Genomic DNA, 22,409 nt, shown 5'->3' on the forward strand with positions numbered 1-22,409 from the left:
GCCTTTGTAGCCAAGGTGATTAACGTGCTAACGCAGTGCAATGACCCCTGGAATCTCTCACCAATGCAGTCACATTGAGTTCAAGTCCAACTTATGCTGGCTTCCTCTCTGGCCGTGTGTGGGAAGGTCTACCAGCAACATGCAGATAGGCATGGGTTTCCCATGATCTCTGCCCAGTCTCCTCCCACGGTAATGCTGACTGGTGCGGTATAAGTGAAATATTCTTGAGAACAGTGTAAAACATCAGTTAAATATATATTTTGATGAAATAATGGGGATAAATATCAATAAAAAAAATACCAGTAAATTTATACATACATATAATACTTGTCCCTTGTGCGGAAAGACTTATAGACAAACACTTCACACCTTTTGATGCAGCTGTGTTATGGTTGACATTTCACAAGTTTTCAAGATGAAATACAGGTTTCATTTGTCGTGGAAGGCTGACAATACACAACAACTCATATACATTGATCCTGTGTAATCATGAACAATAGTTTATTGTTAACTTCATGCTGGAAAATAAAAATGTTTTTTTTCCATTTCATATTTCAAGGTAAAACTTACAGTGTGCTTCCTATGTTGAGTATATGACATACTACGATACCAATACACCTTCATTTTTGCACCTCTTTGAATTTTGCCATTTTCATCTTTCCAGGGGAAGCTAACTGCACGGGAGAGGGTTCACCTTTTGTGTGACCCAGGCTCTTTTGTGGAATATGACATGTTTCTGGAGCACAACTGTACAGACTTTGGTATGGACCATGAAAAGGTACACAACTGAAGCATATGTGCTTTATATTACTGCTTCTAGTTTAGTTGAAGCCCTTTACCCTAAACTGGCCCCGATGGCACAGTTGATAGAGCGTTCGTTTTGGGAGCAGTAGGTCCAGGGTCAATCCTGGGTTGAGTCACACTGAAGACTTTATAAGAGGAAGTTGTAACTTCCTTGCTTGGCGTTTAGCATGAAGGGGATAGTGCAACAACTGGTTGACCCGTATCATGCTTGGCGTTTAGCATGAAGGGGATAGTGCAACAACTGGTTGACCCGTATCAGTATAATGGCTCGGGAGGGCAGCTTACTGGCCTGCGGTAAGGCATCTCAGTGAAGCAGCACTAGATAAAAGAGCGGTGGAAATCTGTCCTGCAACAAGGCGGCGCATTACATGTGCTGTAAGGATTCCTTCGTTGTCTTCTGACTGAAAAATTGTTAAGTACGACGTTAAACCCCAAGCAGGCACTCCCTCACTCCTTAAAAAGGAGCCCTAAAATAAGCCCTAAAAGCTTATATACATGTAACACATATGATCACTGAAAGTAATATTATTCTTCCATAACATTCTAATATGTGGTTATATATGAAGTGATGATATGGCTCACTGGTATAAGCCTTATTGGAGTTTTAATTACGTACCAGTACACATACATGTATGTTATGCGGTATTGTGTAGGTAAACAAAAGAACCATTCCTGTGCTAACACATTTGCAAACTTATCCACCAGCTCTACATATTCTTGTCTGAATTTTCGACGTGAAACTATACTAGAGACCATGAAAAGTTTCACATGTTCAAGCAGTCACTTAATTAAATATATTACAGATTTGCTGAAATCCCAATGGTGGTCCAAGCGTGCAGTGCTTTAATGTTAACAAAGAGAGGTGTGATTGTTTTCTCTGGCTTGAATTCTAGATGATGACATACACGCTCATATACAATACTCTGATAAGGGAAGGGGGGGGGGGGGGAATCTTGCAGTTTTGCGTCACCAATAATAACCCTGAGATTCATTTAAATAAAGAAACAAGCCATTTCTGAGATGTGTATATACAAGTACATGTGTGTTTGGTTGGCTGAAGGGCCTAATGTCCTTAACCCGTGAGATCACTGGTTGAAGGTTCAAATTCAGTTCCTATCGTTCGAGGTACAATTTTAAGCTAAGACAAGGTAGATTTTCTTCTGGATAATAACTTCTTGTTTATTAAGCACAAGTTTATTACAATTTTAACTCCAGAGGATTTTGTTGGATGTATATGTGTGTTATTGTAGGTTCCTGATGATTTTCAGGTGTGATGATTTTCTGCACACATACAAACTAGATATTTGTGAATAAGACCTGAAAAGACCTGTAAAATAAAGAAATAAATAACTTACTACACATGTAAAAATTAGTGCAAAAGTAATAATGATGTTATAAAAATATAAAATTATAAAATATTATTTACTTACGCTGCGGCATCAAACACTCTGTTGAAGGCGATACGTTGTCGCTGCAACCTCAGTAAATAGTATACATTGTCCAGTGGAACAGTTTTATAGTGTTATCTTTTATAGAACACCAACCAGGATGTCTGAAATTCTACACCCCTAATAATAATGTTGGTAATTCGGCAACATATGGTGAGATCTTATCTTGGAAGTTTTACTCTCTGCAAAGATATGCCTGTCCTTATTTGTCTGCCAAAACTAACCCATACTTTGATGGCGAAATTCGCTTGTCTCTATTTGGGTAACACAATCAGACACGTGTACCTAATAATTTTCTAGTCTTTCCATCAGTTGTTAAGAACAGTGACCAAATCTTCGGATACATGTACAGTTGATGAGATTATTAGGACCCTGTTGTACATTGCAGTACCCAGGGGACAGCGTGGTGACGGGGAGAGGTAGAGTCAACGGGAGACTCGTGTTCATCTTCAGCCAGGTAAACTCATTCACCTTTGTCTAGTAACACAAAACACAAAAATAATGCTTGTCTTTTACTAATGAAACATAGTTGATATTCTTAAATCGAATAATTTAGGTCAGACCTATATTTCTTTCATGTTTTTTCTACATTGGAGGATATTGAAGAGTCATAGTACAGGTGGAATCTCATTGATGATATCTATGTGTAAATGACCTCAAATTTTGCCCACAAAAGTGCATTTTTATAGGCAGATGAATGTTTCCGGTAGAATATCATCCCATGTTTAAAGTAACCTAAAAACACCTTTCTAAACTCAATAGAACTCTCAGAATCTCGAAAAATGAGCAGGTTAGTCATGGAGGAAATGTATGGTCATTTCGGGAATAGGTATTTGACACAGTGCTCTAGGCCACTCAGATAAGAACAACTGTGAGAAAAATTTAATATTGATACATATGAAATGTGATATTGATATCCATCTGGCATTTTGTGAGTTGTTATTACTCTGGAACTTTTCAGACTTCAGATTATCAGCTTCATCAGTGTTCCTCAGAAATATGTTTGATAAACCAAGTCTTCATATCATGAATGTCAGGAGTTCACGCAGGTTTGGATGAAAAATGGCGCCATTGAGACGACAAGCCTGGCTATGCGAAATGTGTATTCAGTCCAGCAAGTACCGTAAAATCTTGCCTTTGAGCTGTGTTGACCTGCAAGAGCCCTCACCTTGTCTTATCAATATCCGCGTGAACTCATGGGACTCATGAAATGCTGACTCGGCTTACACAATATCTGGTCACAGAGAACTATATAAATGTGTACAAATGCGTCTGTTTCTTTTTCAGGATTTCACTGTATTTGGGGGAAGTTTATCTGGTGCTCATGCGAAGAAAGTTTGCAAGGTAATTATATGACAACTGCAAGGTCAGGTTGTCTTTGCTTTTTAGTGTATAAAAGGTGGAGAAAAGATAGAAATTACATAAAGTTGATGCTCAGATAAAAGAACGTGCAAAGTTTGTATTAAATGTTGTCTACAAAATTGTTTTCAATTTTTTTTTAAAGGGAAAAAGGCACTCGAAATTAATTTTTGTATGGTGGGTATTGGGACCACCTTTGTATAGTAGAGTTGTAAATGAGGATGTAACACATGTTTAATAACTATATATGCACTAAAATTTGGTCTACACACCAAACAAATGCGTTCAGCCAGGATTTCTATCATATTTATAGTTTTAATATGTTAAATATTATCACATTTCAGGTTAAATGCATATGTTTGGATTTAACAAATTTACCTGGAAATAAATTTATTAGACATGCATCACATTCTTATTTAAAACATTGTTATGCAAAGGCAATAAATACCAAAATGTTGTCCGAAAAAATTTACCCTTTTCTACTGAAATAAAAATTGACAAAGATATTGAAGACCATTTTTGCAAATAAGTTTTGATGCTCCATGTTTTCTTCTGCTTTAACACATGAGGACTGCTGTGCTCCTTTTTTGAGAAAAATTGTTAAATGAGGACTTGGTGCTTACCATAGGCCCAAATATTGGTTAGCCAGTCGTTGATATGTAATGGACTGGGTGGGGCATCATGTATGATGTCATCAGCATGGTGTTCCAGTCAAGCAGCACTGTAAATATATGGATGTTGTGTGACTGGCCGGCTATAAGGATGGAGACAATGCTTAAACGTGACTGAAATAGTGATGAAAGCAATGTTTCACTCCAGAATGGTGCTTTCTCTCCGGCCATACATGGGAAGGTCTGCAGCTACCTGCGGATGGTCATGCCCGCTTTTCTCCCACCATAAAGCTGGCCGCCGTCGTATAAGTGAAATAAAATAAATTATAAAAATCCAAACTGATGGAATTGATGGAGGTGTTCATGACAGAATGGTTGAGATGCTTGCCCGTCAGTCTCTAGGACACAGGAGGTGCAGACTCAACTCCTGACTTGGACAAGGATTTTCTAAATTCTGTCGTTTTCTCGGTACTTGGCCGTAAACAGCCAAAGACAAACAGTTTTGACAATCTAATGTTTGTTGAAGACTATTTTCCTTTACTAGTGTGTAAATTGACAGAGATCTGTCACTTACCCAGTATACTGCCATCGTATGAGTAAAAAATTCTTGAGGAGGTCATTAAACAACAATCAAATAAATAAATAAACGGATAGAGTTGTAAATGTACCTGCTTGTACCAGACAGAAAAGTCAGCTCATAAAATGCCAAACATCAGAATATTTCAACCTACTACATGTGGTACTGAAAAGTCATAGATACCATCCTTGTACAAGTTCTGATAAACCCAATATTTGCTTTATCTTTTTAGGAATCTGTATACAGTTATTGAAGTTCCGAATTGGACCTACATGTACTTTTGAACTTCCATGTCCCCTATTTTTCAGATAATGGACCAGGCCATGCTGGTAGGAGCTCCAGTGATTGGGCTGAATGACTCTGGCGGAGCTCGCATTCAGGAAGGGGTGGAATCACTGGCTGGGTATGCTGACATCTTCCAGGTTTGTTCAAAGTCTTGATTGTAGTTATATTCTCAATTCAGCTTCCCTCAAAACAGTCATACAACATGTAAGGAGAGTTATAATTATTAGTATTGCGAAGGGTAGTGGGCAGGGCTTACCAGCTGGGGATTTGAACCAGCAATCTCTGGGTTTGGAGTTTAGGCTTCTGCCTCTAGACTAAAGGGAAATTCCCCTCAGCCTGTAGGTAGGTAGTGCTTATATATCACCCTGTAACAATATCATTTGGAATTGAACTGAAAAAACCAATGGCCTGAACTCAGTGTTATTATAATACACCTGGTTTCTTCTCGCCGTAATGCTGGCCAACGTCATATAAATGACATATTCTTAAGTACAGCGTAAAACACCAATCAAGTAAATAAAGAAATAAATATTATAATGCATGGTTGTTAAATGCACCATGGTTAAAGTTCTGGCAACAACCTGTGGATGGTCATGGGTCTCCATAAGGCTCTGTTCAGGTTCCTGCTCCTTTTAATGCTGGCTGTCGTTGTATAAGTGAAATATTCTTGATATGGTGCAAAACTCCAATCAAATAAATAAATAATACTAGTCAATAATTAAATGATCATGGTAACCAGAATATTACAGGCGTAACGATAGACCACCTTTTACTGCATACACATATTTCTTGCCCTAGGGGAAAGGTTGTACTAAGGTTTTGCACGTTCCTAACAGGCTCCTGACTTAGGCCCACACCCAAGCTTTATAACTAGACCTGATCAGCCCAGGTTAGAGAGGCTTTATCCGAATTACGAGAAAGGGATAAATAATAGTGGTTTTTTAATCTCTATCTAAGAAGAAACAGTTTAACACAATACTTGAATTAACTATATTTCCTACATGTATTATCTTTGCAGCGTAATGTGATGGCGTCAGGTGTTATTCCTCAAATCTCGCTCATTATGGGACCATGTGCAGGTAATCCTGTTTTTTGTTTAGCCACTGTTTTCTATGTACTTGAATTTTATAATTTCTTTGTCTGTCAGCATGCATTATTAAAGTTCATCTTGTTAATCATTAGTTCAATTTTTATTGGAATTCATTTTTTAATTATTATTTTATTTTATATTGCCTGATAACACACACAGCATTTGATATGAATTACACAGCTGATATATATGCTACAGGCAGATTTATCTCCCTTTGACTGGAAAAGCGCTATTTTCTCACCTACATATTTTGTTCTTTATGGACACTTTAGCCCTACAAAACTGTATCTTTGAACATTGAATGAAATCTGACAGTAGCTGTCATAGTGTATTTGTGACACTTTGCCTGCCCTTTGGCTCCAGACATGATTTTAATCACGGATAAAATAGAGATGCAATTGTATCCAGTAATTATCCTCGGCTGATGAATGGTATGAGATGCTGAATTGATATAATTCCCAGTGTGATTTACATCGAGAGCAACAAAAACACTCACTTGCTGTAATGACTGAAGCCTTTAATGTCTTAATGTGGATAGAATTTTTGGTTGTCTCAATTCGATTTGATTTTTGGTACTGTTGATCTGATGTTTAAATGTGTTTATTATGAGTTTGTTTACCATTAATGTATTGTGTGTGCCTCAGCAATGGGTACATCTTAGAAACCTGTCTCTATTTTTAATTTGTACTGCTCTATTTTTACCCTCAAACATATAAAGCTTTAATCATCATCATTCAGTATTGAAAATCATAGTACTCCAAGTCAGCTAGATATCTGAATACATCAACCAACATTCGTTTTTAAAAATTTCTTATAGTAGTTTCACTATTTCTTTTACCCCACCAGGTGGAGCTGTATATTCTCCTGCTTTGACAGATTTCACCTTTATGGTCAAGGTAAGTCAGATTTTACGATGTAAACCGAAGATTTAAGACCATCAGCTATAGGGGAAATCCAAAGTTCAGTCCTGAGCTGATACATGTGTCTGTAGATGTAATATCTTGGGAACTTTTGGGTAGTGTTGTGTTTGGTGATCAAGGCCTGCAGCAGCCGGCAGATGGTCATGTGTTTGCCCGGGTTCTGCCCTGGTTTCCTGCCACCATATTGCTGGTCACCGCCATATAAGTGAAATATTCTTTTGGCGTAAAACACCAATGAGCTAAACAAATAACTTGCAGGTCTGTATTTCATACATGGAAAAGCTCATCATTAACTTCCTGGATGTCGTGGGTTTACATTTCTTGAGTACTGTAGCTCTTCAATCTATTCAAATGTTTGCAAGGTGTTTATTCAGGCATATTCTGAAAGCATTTTTCTGTGCATACTAATAAAATCATACTTCATGTGAAGCTTTGAAACTGACCAGTTCAACCAAAGTAGTTTTGTCTCCAAAATGAAATGACAGATGTTTGTAAATTGCACTGAAAGCTGCTTTCTCACTTGTGAAGAGTTTGAGGAATGAGGGTAGATGTTAAGGACATGTAAATTAACATAATCTTTGTGTTTGGCTGCATTGAAACTACCCTTGCTCATGAGTAGTCTCATGAACAACTTGGGTCATCAAGAAAGAATCAGATTTATCTCCCTTTGTCTGCACATGATTTGTAGTCTCACAGCTTGGTTAAAATATCTGGCTGTCAGCTACTTCATCTTAGTAGATTATCAGTCTTAGAAAAACTGTTGTCCAGATTTTGTCTTTTTGGTGCTTTAAGAATCCCTAAATCCCTGGTATAGTGTCACGTCAGGAAGTTTGTTAGTTACCTGATGAGGTGTAATCCTTTCCTCTGGCTTTCCTCTGGTTTCACCACCCACAGACAGCACTGGTCTTATGTACATGTAAAGTGAAACATTCCTGTGTAAGATATAATTACTAAGCGTTTTATTTTCTCTTTATTACAGGACACTTCCTACTTGTTCATCACTGGCCCCGATGTCGTCAAGGTAACCGTTTTGTGTACCTTATTCTTGATTGTCTCAAGTTTATTTACTGATTTGTTGTGATGATTTATCAACATCTGCATGTAGGTTAGATCTCTTGATTTTCAATATGCATAACGCTGCCAATTTGTGATTTTAATTAGGGAGGGAGACATGTCGAGGAGGTTGCCTCGAGGATTCCACTGCCCCAATGGGTGACCACATTGCCCACAGCAGATAACTCCAATTCCCCTATTGAGTGACTCCATTGCCCCTATTGAATGACTCCATTTCTCAGTGGGTGACTCCAATTCCCCCCCCCCCCCCTTCCCCACACACACACACACACACACGTGAGTGATTCATTGCTCCCAGATGGTGACTATATTGCCCCGAGTGGGTGACCCCATTGTTGCAAGTGGTGACTACATTGACTCTGGAGGATGACCTTATTGCCCCCAGAAGATGACTCCATTGCTCCAAGTGGGTGACCCCATTGCTGCCAGAGAATGACTCCATTTCCTCATTTGCCCAATGGGTGTCCCCATGGCGTAGTGGGTGACTCCATTGCCACCATAGAGTGTCCTCATATGCAGCCAGTAGGTGACCTCATATCCCCAAGAGTATAACATCATTACCCAATGATTGCCCCAGTGACTGATCATGTTGCCCCTCAGTGGGTGACCCCATTGCCCTCAGAACATGACCTCATGGCCCAAAGTGAACGACCCCATTGCCCAAATGGGTGACATAAGGGTCCCAGTGGGGGACCTCATTGCCTCAGCTTGGGAACCAATGGAATTAAATTTGCATCACTTTCTGAGGTTTTATTTCCAAATCTTAACATGACTACAGTTATCAGTTTTGTTTTAGACAGTAAGTTTGGTGTAAAGCACCAGTATTCCACTTTTTCATTTATTAAGTGAAAAGTGGTGTTTAATACCCTAATAATTTTTAATTATTGAAGTGTTCACAGAAAGTATGTCACTGTACATATACAAATATTCAATTTATTATTATCTATCAGTGTACACACATACACAAAAAAATTTAAAAATGGAATAGTTACACTCTGGGAACTTTCTGGGAACCAGCCAAGGTGCATGTAACAGGCGGAAGTTTTGTCTGATAGAATACATATGTTGGCCTACATCTTACACCTCTCCACTTCAATGAATCTTAACAAGGCTGTGGATTGTTAGTGCTTATTAGCCAGTGCCTGAGATCTTAACTCTGCAATTCCCTACCCTACCTCTGATGAGTTAAGTCTGCCCTGTGTCAGCTGAAATAGAGTGGTATGGGGTAGAGTTAGTGCAAAGCAGAATATACATGTACTATATATGCGTGGGTAGAGTAGATACATCAAGTCATAAAGAAAGGAAGCTCTCTGGCCAAGTGGTATGAAGTGCTCTGGTAACCTCTGATTCATTACGGTGACAAGTTCAAATCCAGCTCTTGGTCGCTTTCTGAGTACTCAGATTGATTGACTGCATTAAGCGAAGCACTTAGTTAAATATTCACTTGGGTGAGCTATGGAGCAAGCTGCGGGACACTGAGCCAATTAAGTCAAACCCGTTCCAAGCTTGGAATTGAATGAATAATTTTATTTATAAGTTAAGCTATAATGGCTTGCCGGTTAATTTGAATAAAGAGTTCTTTTCACGTCTGTGGGTCAGCCTCCAACTGATGTGATCAAAGTTTTGAGCCCATCTCTTACTTGTTCAACTGTGACTTTAAGTCAGGAGGGTTGTCAGGTACGCAGTAAAGAGCTGTCGTTTATTCCAGGCTTTTACAGTTTCCTCCAACCATAAATCTGACCTCCACCAACCATAAGTCTGAAATCCACCAGCCATAAATCTGACCTCCACCAACCATAAATCTGAAATCCACTAACCATAAATCTGGCCTCCACCAACCATAAATGTGACATCCACTAACCATAAATCTGACCTCTGAAAAATTCCTGAGTATAATGTTAATCAACATTCATATAAAAAATATATCTCGGACATGGAGTCAAGCCCAGGTCGGATCATACAAAAAACTTTAAAAATGGTACTTGTTTCTGCCTAACTTGGCCCTCAGCGCTGAGAGGTTAGAGTAAGGAAACAGGGCTGGTTGGCCCGGTCTCAGTATACTATGACTGGGTGGGGTGTCATGCATCGGTATGATACTTCAGTGGCAGTAGCACTGTGGCGGCATGGACTCGCACTGCCACAAGAAGACAATATATATGTACCCACACATAATGACTCCTCATCGTCATCAACACGTCATCTTACATACATAACAAATATAAATCAACGAATCAAAATCTGTGAAACAGTGGAAATAATTTTTTGTTTAAGTGACATATTGCTATATGCATACATTGGGAAAGCCACAACTGCATGTATGTGAGAACAGGCTTAAAAATTAGGTTACAGCTGTACGTTCATGTATTTATTTCCTAACTTGTATGTGAGCTTCATTAGTTGGGGAGTGTTTGGAGTATTGTGTCAGCCACTTACCTGACAAAGAGTGTATATAGTACACTTACATCTACACGGTTTTATGGATATTTATAACAGGTGCCTGCAGAACACTAGGTTAAAAAAATATTACAGACATGCATATGGCATCATGTATAATGTGGAACAATGGCTCTAAGAATTTCTGGGGGAAAAAGAGACAGACAGAGAAAGTGTTTTGTATACATACGCCTGGCAGTTCTTAACTGGCACCATGTGTTGATAAATATTTTGAGGGGAACTGTGGAATCAAAATAAAGACCGAAGTTTTGTTGACTGAGTTGGAAATGGTGGCATCAGCATGAGAAAATCAACAGAGCTTGTGAGAATCTGGTGCCCCATTGTGTGAAAAATCTTGATCCACACTTCTATGTGTGTGTGTGTGTGTGTGAGAGAGAGAAACCTTGATCAGGTCTACAAGTGTGTGAGAAAGTTTGATCTAGTCGCCAAGTGTATGAAAAGGTTTGATCTGGTCTCCATCTGTATGAGATGTTTTGATCTGGTCTCCAAGCGTATGAGAAGTTTTGATCTGGTCGCTAAGCATATGAGAAGCTTTGATCTGGTCTCCAAGCATGTGAGAAAGTTTGATCTGGTCGCTAAGTGTGTGAGTAAGCTTGATCTGGTCTCCAAGTGTATTAGAAGCTTTGATCTGGTCTCCAAATGTGTGATAAACTATTGTCTTGTCTCTAAGTGTGTGAGAAACTATTGTCTTGTCTCTAAGTGTGTGAGAAACTATTGTCAGGTCACTAAGTGTGTGAGAAACTGTTGTCAGGTCTCTAAGTGTGTGAGAAACTATTGTCTTGTCTCTAAGTATGTGAGAAAGTATTGTCAGGTCACTAAGTGTGTGAGAAACTGTTGTCAGGTCTCTAAGTGTGTGAGAAACTGTTGTCAGGTCTCTAAATGTGTGAAAAACTATTGTCAGGTCACTAAGTGTGTGAGAAACTGTTGTCAGGTCTCTAAATGTGTGAAAAACTATTGTCAGGTCACTAAGTGTGTGAGAAACTGTTGTCAGGTCTCGAAGTGTGTGAAAAACTATTGTCAGGTCACTAAGTGTGTGAGAAACTGTTGTCAGGTCTCTAAATGTGTGAAAAACTAATGTCAGGTCACTAAGTGTGTGAGAAACTGTTGTCAGGTCTCTAAATGTGTGAAAAACTATTGTCAGGTCACTAAGTGTGTGAGAAACTGTTGTCAGGTCTCTAAATGTGTGAAAAACTATTGTCAGGTCACTAAGTGTGTGAGAAACTGTTGTCAGGTCTCTAAATTTGTGAAAAACTCTTGTCAGGTGTCTAAATGTGTGAAAAACTATTGTCAGGTCTCTAAGTGTGTGAGAAACTGTTGGCAGGTCACTAAGTGTGTGAGAAACGTTAATTATACATACTTAGTGTACATGTATGTACCATATTATGTCAAGCGGATTTTGTCATCACACCATACATGCAGAGGGTTGATGGACTAAGCAGTGAACAACTTTAGACTGTTTTTAAATGCACATATCAGAAGTAATCTGAGTCTTCCCTATTAAGTTGGAATTGAGAAAAGGAGTGTTTTGATACAAAGCTGTGACATTCAGTGAAAATCTTATGAGATAGTACCTAAGTGTAGACATTTTCCTTGGCAGTAGTTCCTAACAGTCGGGACATATGTGAGCCTCATTGTAACTATCTCAACCTAATTGTAGTTATTTTTACCTCACAACTATTTTAACATCAGTGCGATTGTCTGACTGTGAGGTGCATTGTAACAATCTAAGCCTCATTGAAACTACAGGTACCTGAGCCTCATCATAAGTATTTAATTTATTTCATCTTAAGTGCATGAACCTCATCACAACTATCTATACTCTTACCTCAGTGTAACTCTCTTCATACCTTTTTGAGTATTGACGCCTACAGTATTTCATTTATTTCATCTTAAGTGCATGAACCTCATCACAACTATCTATACTCTTACCTCAGTGTACCTCTCTTCATACCTTTTTGAGTATTGAGGCCTACAGTATTTCATTTATTTTATCATAAGTGCACAAACCTAATCACAACTATCTATACTCTTACCTCAGTGTAACTCTCTTCATACCTTTTTGAGTATTGACGCCTACAGTATTTCATTTATTTCATCATAAGTGCACAAACCTAATCACAACTATCTATACTCTTACCTCAGTGTAACTCTCTTCATACCTTTTTGAGTATTGACGCCTACAGTATTTCATTTATTTCATCATAAGTGCACAAACCTAATCACAACTATCTATACTCTTACCTCAGTGTAACTCTCTTCATACCTTTTTGAGTATTGACGCCTACAGTACTTCATTTATTTCATCTTAAGTGCATGAACCTCATCACAACTATCTATACTCTTACCTCAGTGTAACTCTCTTCATACCTTTTTGAGTATTGAGGCCTACAGTATTTCATTTATTTCATCATAAGTGCACAAACCTAATCACAACTATCTATACTCTTACCTCAGTGTAACTCTCTTCATACCTTTTTGAGTATTGAGGCCTACAGTACTTCATTTATTTCATCTTAAGTGCATGAACCTCATCACAACTATCTATACTCTTACCTCAGTGTAACTCTCTTCATACCTTTTTGAGTATTGACGCCTACAGTATTTCATTTATTTCATCACAAGTGCATGAACCTCATCACAACTATCTATGCTCTTACCTCAGTGTAACTCTCTTCATACCTTTTTGAGTATTGAGGCCTACAGTACTTCATTTATTTCATCTTAAGTGCATGAACCTCATCACAACTATCTATACTCTTACCTCAGTGTAACTCTCTTCATACCTTTTTGAGTATTGACGCCTACAGTATTTCATTTATTTCATCACAAGTGCATGAACCTCATCACAACTATCTATGCTCTTACCTCAGTGTAACTCTCTTCATACCTTTTTGAGTATTGAGGCCTACAGTATTTCATTTATTTCATCATAAGTGCACAAACCTAATCACAACTATCTATACTCTTACCTCAGTGTAACTCTCTTCATACCTTTTTGAGTATTGACGCCTACAGTATTTCATTTATTTCATCATAAGTGCGTGAACCTCATCACAACTATCTATGCTCTTACCTCAGTGTAACTCTCTTCATACCTTTTTGAGTATTGAGGCCTACAGTATTTCATTTATTTCATCATAAGTGCACAAACCTAATCACAACTATCTATACTCTTACTTCAGTGTAACTCTCTTCATACCTTTTTGAGTATTGACGCCTACAGTATTTCATTTATTTCATCATAAGTGCGTGAACCTCATCACAACTATCTATGCTCTTACCTCAGTGTAACTCTCTTCATACCTTTTTGAGTATTGAGGCCTACAGTATTTCATTTATTTCATCATAAGTGCACAAACCTAATCACAACTATCTATGCTCTTACCTCAGTGTAACTCTCTTCATACCTTTCCTTACCTTAGGTATTAAGGCCTACAGATTTTCATCTAAAGTTCGCTTTGTAAAAATACACCTTCAGAAGCATAGAAAAGCCAAAATTGTTTCTTTTGATGCAATAATTAAGTCTTTCTGATAAGAAATTAATCAAACTTCTCCAAAAGCATTTAATGTGGATGAATCAATCACATTCAAGCAGAATTTGTCACTTGAAAAATGCTAAATACAATAAATCCTATGGTCATAATGATGACACATAATTGTATCTCCTAGAGCCTCATAATCAACCTGATACATTAAAGTTGTGCCAATCTGGCTGCCTGTCAGTGCCCATATAGCCGCTCCTAGTCAGAACTGTACATAGGTCTGTATGTGGATGTTCTCTTGTATGGCCTCTGACAGGCCGACACTTTGAGCCTCTCAATGAGAACCAGTCTGTCCTGTCATGATGAGAACCAGCTTCGATGTGAAAACAACAGGAATAGTCAGTGCTTGTTACTGTAAGGTCTCATTTCACCAACAATCCCACCTAAAGACTTGACATAAATGCCAGGTAATACACCGGCTAAATTTATCACTGAGGCCCATGAACTGGCTTGGCTGGCAGAGAACATGTTAATGTGTCATTTACTACAGTCATTTTTCAGCCTTTTCACATGTTTGCAATCTGTTTATTCAAACATATTTTGAAGGCATTATTCTGTTTTGTAAAGCCCTGAAACTGGCCAATTGAACCAATGTAGTTTTGTTCCCCAGAATCGAATTAAAAATGTGTAGGCCTATAAATTGCACGGAAAGTTGCTCTTTCATGTGCGAAAAGGTTGAGGAATTTAATATGTGTATGTATGCTCGCATGACAGACCAGAATTGTACAAGTATCCAGTAACCTAAGCTGCTGATTAATGTTTCCAGGGTTTAAAGAAAGGCAACTTTTTTGTGGTTAAAAACTGGCAACTTTTGAAGGTTATTAAAAACAGGCAACCTTTCTATACAAGGTTCTTTATGCATATTTGTATCAGTTAAGTATCGTAGATATGTCCAATACAGACTAGTGTCTTTCATATCTCTTGAGATTCATTCTTAACAATTTCATGGTTAAAACTTTCACTGGTTAATAACATTCAACAGTTCTGGCTAAAACTGGCTGCTATTTGATTCTAACTTTGCATCTCAAAACAGTCTCAAAATGTGTTGTTGTTTTTTTTGTTGTTGTTGTTTTTTGTTTTTTTTCAATCAAGAATCAATGGCTTTCAAAATATATATACTTGTATACACAATTGTACACATTGAATAGTCAAAAATAAAAGAGGAGGAATAATTATAAAGTGATAGCTGTAGCCTGCAGTGGAACATGCATACAACTTAATATGTCTTTACCTCTTGAACTCAGACAAGCAGTTGTTTGTAAATTGTCAACACCTGCTTCAGAAAGTTGTTATGTTAGCTTTTATGTTCTCAGATCAGTAACCTGTATGGCTAACATGTATATACGGACTACTTTATCCGAGCACAGCAAGGGACCTCTCCCCATTGTCCTTGGAAAATACATTAAAAAATCTTTGGAAATCCAAGAAAATGCTTGGAATTCCAAGTTTTTCCGAGCTTTTCCAAATTTGAGGCCTCAGAAAAAAATCGTGGAAACCATCTCAGAATTCTTCGGAAACCTTGGAAGCAACACAAATTCCAGCACACCGATGAACAAAAATTTGAAAATTTCTTTGCTTCGGAAATCTTGGAAACTGTGGACAGAAAGTTTGCCTTGAATTGACCGCAGCCGCCTTGAGTTCAGGTCCAGCTCATGATGGCTTTGTCTCAAGTCGTACATGTGACGGTCTGTCAGCTTCCTGCTGATGGTTGTGTTTTTCCCCTGTTTCATACCACGATAATGCTGACCGCCGTTGTATAAATGAAATATTTTTGAATACTGCGTTTCAATCAAATAAATAAAGAAAGAAGTACTTCAAGCACTGCACTCTTGGAGTTTGTTGTTAAAACCCAGTAAGTGAAGTTAGATCAATTTCAAATACGTTTACTGGATGAATATCTATTCATCAAAGAGCCTTTTCTACATGCACATGTGGTGTCTGTTAAATGTATCTGTTAAATGTTTGCTGCTGAGAAATGTATAAAGTTGTGAGTTATAAACAGTAGTATACTGAATAAAAATATGTTGACACATGTTCTTTTCACTTACCCAGCTAGACAAAGTTTAAAAAAAATCTTAATGACTTTTGGTTAATCAAATTTTGTATTACATTTATCATGATCCCTTTAATAAATACAAGGGTGGGCTTTAAGTAAGACTATTACACATGTAATTGTAGACATGTTGTTTTTTGTCACGCATAAAGGCGTAGGTGTTGGGGATTAGTGGTAGATCCAGCGCTGATTCAAATCTTTCATGAAGCCCTTACTTTATCAAGTGACGTTAAGTGCAGTTTTTTTTTTTTTTATAAAGAAACTGCGCTGTGAATTAAAACACTTCTCATTCTCACATACATGTAGGCATTCAGAATATAACCTTTAATATTTCTCTGTTTTGTTGAAAACAAGATTTACTGTACGGTCAAATTGAACGGCTGTCCAAGCTTAGTGATTTACAGATAATTGAAAGACAGGCATGCATAAACAGTCAGATTTCTTAGAAATAAATTCAAATGTCCGATAACACAATCAGATAACTGTGGTGAAAACAGAGCAGCATTGTTTGGTGACTGTTCAAAAAGATCTATAGGCTGGTATATTGTTGTGTCACAGATGATGTGAATTCCTTTACAAGGTTTTGACTTTATAAAGAAAACGTATCTTTTAGTCACTTGAAAACGTGAGTTGCCAGGTCAAACCTTGGACAGGAAATTTGCGGAGTACCCAGTTACCACCATTAACTGCGGTCTTGTTGAGACTATAAAGCTTGTGTGGCCGTGCATGTGGCGCAATCTTACAATTGTTGAGGACCATTTGTCTTCTGTTAAAATGGAGCGCATATCATTAAGTGACAGGAAGGAAAGTTTGCCTGTAACTTGCCAGAAGTCGGCTGATTTCCCCTGCAATCCAGTTTCCTTCACACATAAAACCATATTCAACACATAAGTAAAACATGCTTGAAAATGGTGTGAGCATGATATTAAACGACAAGGAAACACAAAGATAATGAAGAAAAGGGGAACAGTGTTGGAAGTCAATTAATTGACTATGATTTGAAACAGTACATTTATATTTGATTTCATTAGACTTTCTCACTCAGTTCTAAAGCATGCAACCTCCATGTATCTATATGCTTTGCAGTGTGTCCTGACCACGTGCATGTAAGTGCTGATTGAATGTGGAAAAGTTTTGGGGCTAATTACTGCCGTTTAGTGGAGCAATCTCTCAGGGGCACCTCGTACCTCAAAACTGAGATACAATAAAACATTCAGGTACTTAGCCTTTGTCTTATCTGTTTACAAAAGGACACATGGGAATTAGCTGTCAGAAACTGTGTGCAAGAAACATGTGCTGTTTCCTCAGCACATTTACTCACCATTGTGGTTTTTATGGCTGCCATGTTTTGTAACCTTACCTTTTTTATTTGCACCAGCTGACAAAGTCTTGTCAGACATTTCTCAGCCTGGCTGGGTCTGACTTTATACTTTACATTCTGGTATACACCGCAAAAGGTCGGTGACTTTAGATACCCTAATTTCTTCATCTCTCTCTATGTGATTTTGAAGCCTTGTATTTCACTGATTGACATAATTCACAAATAAGATAAGTTAAAAAAACAAATGTTATCTGATATTTCAGCATTTTATCTTACAATCCCAAAAAAGAATGAATTTAATGGTGAATATAAAAAGTTATCTGATATTTCAGCATTTTATCTTACGATCCCAAAAAAGAATGAATTTAATGGTGAATATAAAAAGTTATCTGATATTTCAGCATTTTATCTTACGATCCCAAACAAAGAATGAATTTAATGGTGAATATAAAAAGTTATCTGATATTTCAGCATTTTATCTTACGATCCCAAACAAAGAATGAATTTAATGGTGAATAAAAAAAGTTATCTGATATTTCAGCATTTTATCTTACGATCCCAAACAAAGAGTGAATTTAATGGTGAATAAAAAAAGTTATCTGATATTTCAGCATTTTATCTTACGATCACAAACAAAGAATGAATTTAATGGTGAATATAAAAAGTTATCTGATATTTTAGCATTTTATCTTACGATCACAAACAAAGAGTGAATTTAATGGTGAATATAAAAAGTTATCTGATATTTCAGCATTTTATCTTACGATCACAGACAAAGAGTGAATTTAATGGTGAATATAAAAAGTTATCTGATATTTCAGCATTTTATCTTACGATCACAAACAAAGAATGAATTTAATGGTGAATATACTGCAATTCTTTAACCTTTTCATCCACCAGTGTGACTAAGTTTTGGAAACGTTCTGAGAGAACTGAGGTCGTAGAACAATAATGGCACTGTTTTACGAAGCTTGGATCTTAAGTAACACAAACAAATCATTGTTAACATCATTTTCATACTTATTGTGGGCATAAATTCCACTGAAAAAAGTCCCATCAAGGGCGAAAAGTTTGAGGATTTACAGTAACCCACAAATAGTATAACTTAAAAAAAAAATTTTTTTTATGATAATTCGGCACTTTATTGCACCATCACCAAGAGAACTGGATTTCATAGTGAACACAACAGTGCTTTGTGTCTCACTATACATTTATTTTAAGGTTATATCTGCAAGTTTGATCGTTTTGATGAAGAAATATTCCCATGTACAGTATGTAATCAATTTTTTACAAGTTATGACATGTATGTACATAAGGACAAAAGCTGAAAGAAATCCAGTGACAACATGGTCTTCAAAATGGTTTTATTATTCGTTTTACTTTTTCGGGCTTGATTTCTTAGGATATACTAGTACTGTAAATCTTCAACCTCTTCGTCCTCCAAAACACTTTTTTCAGTGGAATTTATGCATACAGTCACTAAGGAAATGACTGTGTGATGCAAGCTTCATAAATCTGTATAAATTATTTCTCTAAACCCTTAAATTTTCTCCAAAATTCTCCAAAATTGCTTTACTTTTCCTTGTCATCCAAATGTTGCCCTGTGTGCATAAAATAACCAGCCAATTTTTCCAGCCCATTTTTCCAGCCCTTTGTGGTGGAAAATAGTAATAGCGTCTTCTGCATCTATCTGTGTAGATCATATTTGAATAACAGTGAATTTTCTGTATAGAATCTCAAGGTGGAATTCAGTATTGCATATCATTAATGTCATTCTGGATTGAAAATCCGTTCAATTTTTTGTATTGAATATTAGCATAATTCAGTATTGAATCTCAGCATTATTCTCTATTGAATATCAGTGGAATTATATATCAACATAGTTCTGTATTGAATATCAGTCTAATTCTGTACTGAGTATCAGTCTAATTCTGTATTGAATATCAGCCTAATTGTCTATTGAATGTCAGCACACTTCTGTATTGAATATCAGTCTAATCCTGTATTGAATATCAGCATAATTCTCTATTAAATTTCAGTATAATTCCATATCACTGTAATTATACATCAGCATAGTTCTGTAATGAAAATCAGTCTAATTCTGTATTGAATATCAGCCTAATCCTGTATTGAATATCAGCGTAATTTTGTATAGAATATCAGCATAGTTCTGTAAAGAATATCAGCCTAATTCTGCATTGAAGATCAGCCTAATTTTGTATTGAATATAAGCATAATCTCACATTGAATGTCAGTATAATTCCACATTGAATATCAGTGTAATTATATATCAGCCTAATTCTGTGTTGAATATCAGCCTAATTCTACTTTGAATATCAGCCTAATTCTGTATGGAATATCAGCCTAATTCTGTATGGAATATCAGCCTAATTCTGTATGGAATATCAGTATAGATCATACAGTATCTAAGGTGAGCTTACCATTGGCTCTATATAGCATGTATGAGAATACCATCCTACCCTTTGGCATTATCCCTGACCCCTAAACATCCTACATGTATCTTCCTCAGGGGACTTTGTTATAGGTCAGGCATCTCTCATACCAGGCTGTGTAGCACTACATATATGTAAGTGTATTGGATGGGGGATAGGAGATTACCAGCAAAATAAGAATGGAAGATTCTGTTACAGGCAGTCCTTGTATGTGCCTACAGCAGAGTTTGTTCTGTTTAGTAAGCATGGGGGTAAAACTTTCTTTGCTTGTGTATTATCCTTGTGCTGAATTTTGTACAGATTTTTTTCCTATATATATACATATATTTTTTTTTTTTTTTTACAGTTTTGAGGTTGTATTATAATGTCAGTCTGGGTTGTGTGGGTACCATAAATATAAAACAATTCACAATACGAGTTTAAAAATTCGTAATTAACATCTTGAGAATTTGCTAAGAGAAAACACTTGACATCAGAATGACTATAAACAAATGCATTTTTAGCAATTGGTCATGATATAAATACATCAACTTATCGTTACAAGTTTTAATCCTTCTGTTTTTTGTACACCAATACCCAAGACATCAATTTGAAGTGGTATTTACACAGGCCAAATTTTATACCTGAATTTCTGCACCTCTGCCATGTACCAAGCCTGAGCGCAAGGTAAGAGTGGGATCACATCCAATATCTTTAGGTGTGTAACAAGTGATAAGGGGTTACTGAGGGCCACCAACAGCGAGCAGGAGGTAGACAGTTGTTCACATAGTTCTGCGCTAATGACTTTACCTGGGAAAATACCTGAGACAGGTCAGCGTTTTTTTGCATTAGTGCGTGTATCTCACATACTGTATTTAACCTAAAATTTTGTTTACCTGAATGAATAACATGCCAATTTTTATTTTATTTTGAGAACTCTACTCATCTTAGACAGGTGTTCTAATGTTTGAAGGAAGGGTGATATTCCACTGCAAAAGTTTCATCACCACTGGTGTTATTTTATGACCACTATTTGCCTCTAAAATGCACATTTTCAGGGGAAATTTTAGGGAAAATACAGCAGACAAAACTTAACTTTGCCAGATGTTGTAATACAAGTTTTTTTATTTCCCTGAGCCACTTTTCATACAGGCACAAAGCAATATTACATCAGTTTTTTTTGTTAATTTAAACTCTGTTTCACCTTTACTGAATTCAGGGATGTTGTTGATGTGCATGTAAGATGATTACTACCAGGTATATGGGCTAAAAGTTCAGCTCGATTCCTGTACACTAATTCTCAGTGATAAATCCCCAAATTAGAAAGACTATAACGAATGCGGGTTGTAACATGAAACTTCTTCCTTAAAATATCTGGTACATGTATAAGAATGCATTTTAAGTTTATGACATTGTAGAAATGAAATACTTATATCTTTGCAGTTGAGATTGTGTTTCTTCAACACGCATAAAGTGAGACAGTTCTCAATAAAATAATCTTTTTTTTTTCGCTCATGACCGAGCAATTCATTTTCTGAATAAGGAAAATGCGATGTTGAACTCTTTTATCAGTAAAGGTAAAAAAAAAGATTCTTCTTTAAAATTTTACCTATCAGAATTTCGCATTAATTATTTACTACGTTTACTGTAACATTTAAAATTCTAGTATGTGACATCACCAGTGTTAAAGTCCCTGCATAGTAGCATTAATTTCTAAAGATGATCATAGGCAGGCTTCTAAGTAGAGTAAACTGAGCAAAACCCAAGGAAAATATGCGCCTCTCATCAAGTATTGAACACACCTCCTGACTTTCAGCCCCAGCCAAGGAACAAGAGCCGAACGCAGACATGCTATTGGTCAATGACTGGCTAGTTGCTGTGTGGAACAACCCATAAGAAAACTTGGCCAGCGTAAGCCCCTATTCTGATATTGAAGCCAAACAGTAAAGGGTTAGCTTATTTACAATCCATTGTTTTTGTTTTAAAAAAGAATGATGCTTCAAATTCAGTTTTGTTTTATATTTTATAAAGCATCTTACTGTATTTGACCTACTGTAATTCTTTAACCTTTTCACATGTGTGGAAAGTGTTTATTGACGCATATTTTGAAGGCATTTTCCTGTGTTGACTGATAAAATTATATTTTTTGATGGCCTTAAACTGGCCAATTCAACCAATGTTGTTGGCCAATTCTCCAAAATCAAATTAAAAATGTGCATAAATTTCACTGAAAATTGCTTTTTCTTGTGCAAGAAGGTTGAGGAATTAGGGTAAAATTAATTCTGATCTACGGCTAACTTACATTTACATGTATTGGTTTTGTCTGCATAGGTTCTGATAGCTGTGTTGATCTCAGAAAGGTTTTCAAGTTTTCTTGGAATGTAGTGTATATTCTTCAGAAAAAATGTAAATTTCATGAATTTTCACAAATTTAACTGA

The 22,409-nt window shown here is 36.8% G+C and overlaps 1 protein-coding gene across 1 annotated transcript in view; it reads left to right on the plus strand.

The window, feature by feature from the left end:
• The window catches only part of LOC135479069 (propionyl-CoA carboxylase beta chain, mitochondrial-like), a 46,361-nt gene that overhangs the window by 643 nt on the left and 23,309 nt on the right, over positions 1-22,409 (plus strand). The window contains exons 2-8 of the mRNA XM_064758787.1: positions 665-778; positions 2,641-2,709; positions 3,540-3,596; positions 5,108-5,221; positions 6,103-6,163; positions 7,021-7,070; positions 8,074-8,115. Coding sequence (XP_064614857.1) covers positions 665-778; positions 2,641-2,709; positions 3,540-3,596; positions 5,108-5,221; positions 6,103-6,163; positions 7,021-7,070; positions 8,074-8,115 — 507 coding nt within the window. The remainder of the gene's footprint in view (positions 1-664; positions 779-2,640; positions 2,710-3,539; positions 3,597-5,107; positions 5,222-6,102; positions 6,164-7,020; positions 7,071-8,073; positions 8,116-22,409) is intronic.

Source organism: Liolophura sinensis, chromosome 12, assembly GCF_032854445.1.
Source record: "Liolophura sinensis isolate JHLJ2023 chromosome 12, CUHK_Ljap_v2, whole genome shotgun sequence".
Lineage (NCBI taxonomy): Eukaryota > Metazoa > Mollusca > Polyplacophora > Chitonida > Chitonidae > Liolophura > Liolophura sinensis.